General features: G+C 35.6%; 1 protein-coding gene across 2 annotated transcripts; it reads right to left on the reverse strand.

Moving 5' to 3' along the window:
- Positions 1-690: 690 nt before the first annotated feature.
- On the reverse strand, positions 691-3,278 carry LOC111386046 (probable magnesium transporter NIPA6). 2 transcript variants are annotated; one of them, XM_023010476.1, is made up of 8 exons: positions 3,041-3,278; positions 2,856-2,946; positions 2,589-2,749; positions 2,368-2,495; positions 2,031-2,168; positions 1,801-1,893; positions 1,597-1,714; positions 691-990 (listed from the first exon to the last, which is right to left on the reverse strand). In XM_023010476.1, the coding sequence occupies exons 1-8, from the start codon at positions 3,111-3,113 to the stop codon at positions 902-904; spliced, it is 891 nt and encodes a 296-aa protein (XP_022866244.1). In that variant the 5' UTR covers positions 3,114-3,278; the 3' UTR covers positions 691-901. The 2 variants fall into 2 exon arrangements, with proteins under 2 accessions (XP_022866244.1, XP_022866243.1); XM_023010475.1 differs by having other exon boundaries at positions 1,585-1,714; positions 3,041-3,277.
- Between the last annotated feature and the right edge of the window lie 284 nt (positions 3,279-3,562).

The following is a 3,562-nucleotide window of genomic DNA, read 5'->3' on the forward strand; positions in this document are numbered from 1 at the left end:
TTTCAACCAGAAAGTCACTTCTTTATTTTCTACACTTCTTCACTTTTGATATGTTGATTGTTTATTTTACTCGCCATTTCTATGGTCTCTGGACGTAACAATGAGTCAATGATCAAACCCCTCTCGACTTAAGAGATTTCATAGCAAGCTCCCAATATTGTATGCCATGTCGCTATTTCAACAACGACCAAAAAGTAAAACAAAAAAACAAAATAATAGAAAAGGAAAGTATTGATCACAAAAACATCTAACATGGAGCATACGATTACAAAACTGATCTCTTTGTGACAACATAAATGTCTTCAGAAAAGGTTGGCATTGTCTGTGAACCATTTCTGTACTGATCACTAGAGCAATTGTAAATAACCTTTCCTAAAGAATGAAAAATACTGCAGTCTCAGAACTACAATGAGAAAAAATGAAACCAATATTCATACAACTGTGAACTTTAAGAAATGAAAATAAGGGCAAATATGTACAACTACCAATCAACAAAATCTGAAGTAAACCCTACTTGTGATGATCCATAAATCCAACTCGAAAATGCATCCTTAATTTAAACATCCCTTGTACCCGAACATCTAAGCAAGAGTTGCATGGAGGAAGCGGTGGACTACCAAGGCCTGACAGCCACACAATCTTTTTGCGAAGAGTAATACATTTAACACTACTAATGTTACAACACAGGTCTTAGCGGCATTAAATGATAGGCACAATTAATGAATCAAATAATTCCACCTTTAATTGAGTCTATCACGTTATGACATTTAGACCAGTGATCTAACATTAATGGTGCTAGATAGCATTATTCTTTTGAGAAACTTATATACCCAAAATCATAAATCATTGGGTGCCATATTAGCTCAAGTGCTAGTCTTGCTGCATCTCTTCAAAAATTCCATTAATGAAAGAAGTCGGGAGAGTGCAATGTGATATAATGTGCATCTTCCAAGCCCTTTGCTGGATCTCCATCGAACCATATTATGGTTCCTGCAAAAAATAAGCCAATGAATGGTGTTAGCTATATGGATAACACCATAGCTAAGATTAAAGATAAATACAGAGTAGCTGGGCAAGATAATGCTCTTCTCCAGCCACTCAATTCTGTTTTCATACTCAGGAATTTCACATATGCTGATAAAATATACATCAGGAACGAAAAAAGAGTCAAATTTCCTAAAATGAGCTCTCAATGATGAATGATTTTACCAAACTGCTCGTCTTTCCAAAACAATAGCCTGTTTGGGGCGCATTAAGGGATTGAACAAGAAAATTGGAAGCAAAGCTCATCTTTTAAAAGGAAAGCTTTTTAAATATAACATTAATAACTTTCCAAGGAAAGACATTGTCTTTTTGTCGTAGTTGCACTCTATCATTACCATACAGATAATATAATGGATGAAATTTGTAATATTCTTTTATTTATTTAGTATTTTTCTGCATTAGTCTATTCTACCTTACCAAACATGTCATTAAATTAGTAAACCATATCTATAGACTGTAAACTAACAGAACACATGCTATATTGGCATACCATAAATTTTCTTATGTCGGACATGGATCGATATTGGGATAGAACTTCACCTTGGACTATACCTGGCAGAGTTGCAGTTTCCTTCTCTCGTGTCACGTGAAGTATGATTGTTCCCGAAAGGACAGTGATGAATCCACATATTTCAGATATTATGCTGCTCATGTTCTGACCTGACCAATCCTGCAAACACGTTAGACATTAGTTATAACTTGGACATGTAATGAAGCAGGAATGTGCAAGGTACATTCCAAGAGAATGGGAATTACCCTGAACATTATGGCACTTGCAATGATGGTTAGAGTTGTGAACATCACATAATATATTGGAGAAACAATTGCTGCATTGAAAGTATCAAGCGCCTGAACGAAAACGATATAGGGAACAGTAAATGTTAGAAAGAGGAAAAAACGAAAAGACATTCATCACGATGGAAATGATTAATATTGAGCCAAAAAACACCCAGTTAATAAAAGTTTGTTTTTATGTTTATGAGCACCTTGTTAAGATAATTTAACTGTGTGATCACACAGATTACTGCAACCGAAAGAAAAAACCACGTCTGCGGATATGATGCTTGACTGATCCCCTCCAGAGTAAGCTTTATGGCAATTCCTATAGCCTTTATGCTCATGACCTGCACAGTAACATAATAAAATGGAGGTGATCGCATTTAAGTGATTAGTTATTTACAACTTAACCAAATAAATAATAATTATATTAAAATTTATAGCATAAAACGTTTTCAGCTAAATCCAACATGTTCTAAGCATGGGAAACAGAAGTGCTTCCTCAAAACAAACAGCACAACAAATGTTTCTGAGAAAAACTATTACCGTAAGTGAACCCATCAATGAACAAATTCCCAAGTAAACCACTATGTTTGTCTGTCCATAGTGGGGCTCGAAGTACATAATCAGAACAAGTACTATTGACAATGTCACTGCTACATAAATCAGAAAAGCTGTAGGAAGCAATAATCAGAAGTGAGAAATGAGATATGACCCTTTGTTCTTGGCAAAGGCAAAAGAAGTTTTTGAAGACGAGAAATGGGAACCTGGTTCAGTAGCCAAATTCCAGATTTCTAGCACAGAACTCGGTGTATGTTCCTGAGGTGCATGAATTACAATTACGACTGATCCCACAATGCACGACATGCATCCCAGAATACCCATCTGCCTTAATCGTTCCTTCAGCATAAAGTGTGCTAGAACAGCACTATTCAGATCCATCAAAGAGGTTAGTACTGTAAAAGATCATCAAGAGTTTCTTATAGAATTTACATTATCACACATAATTAACACAAAGAATTCAGAAAACGTACCTAACAATAATGCTCAATGCACCAAGAGGAGTCACAAGAACTGCTGGGGCAAAAATATAGGCAACAAAATTTGCTATCTCTCCAACAATCACTGTTACAAAGGCAACTCCATAACAATGAGTATGATTTGGATCTTTCGGTGACTAGAATGAATCAGCAGGAAGCAAATCATATCAGCTACTTACTTGTAATCATGCCAGCCCACCAAAGAGGCTCTAACAAGTAAGCATAGCCTCCAGTACCTGATTTTAGTAGCATAAAATTGTATTATGTAAGATTTAACACAATGATAGTTCAAAAAGAGGAAAATGGACAAATGTATATATACTACTAAGGAAATGTTTCAAGAATGATTATACAATTCGATTTTTTGTGGGCCGTTTATCTAAATGAATGATATAATTCAATTTCCTTAAGCATACAATTTGCCCATTGATCTTCCCAGTGCTGATCGATACAACCAACATTCCCACCTTGACAGCCCCCNAAATCAAGAAAAAAGTGGAAAGGGAGATCTGAAAAAACCTATGTGAAAAACTCCTCTATTCTGAGAAGACTCTTTCTTGCGGGGAAAATTTGTTCCTCTGTTCCTACTTGATTTGTAATACATGATTGAGTGGCCATGTCGTCGTATTCATTCAAGTTAATGGAGTGCCTGTCAAGCCTACAGGTCAATCGAGCTGTATTTTCGATTATTTAAGATTTCT

This window comes from Olea europaea, unplaced genomic scaffold (assembly GCF_002742605.1).
Source record: "Olea europaea var. sylvestris unplaced genomic scaffold, O_europaea_v1 scaffold3394, whole genome shotgun sequence".
NCBI classification, from domain to species: Eukaryota; Viridiplantae; Streptophyta; class Magnoliopsida; order Lamiales; family Oleaceae; genus Olea; species Olea europaea.

Bases quoted from the DNA above. Each gene is read 5' to 3' on its own strand.
- LOC111386046 (XM_023010475.1), bottom strand. From the start codon at position 3,113: ATGCTACTAAAATCAGGTACTGGAGGCTATGCTTACTTGTTAGAGCCT. The intron at 2,496-2,588 runs GTTCCCATTTCT...TGCTTCCTACAG, and splicing joins GAATTTGGCTACTGAACCAG to CTTTTCTGATTTATGTAGCA. The intron at 991-1,584 runs GTGAAGTTCTAT...TATTTTTTGCAG, and splicing joins TCTGCCAGGTATAGTCCAAG to GAACCATAATATGGTTCGAT.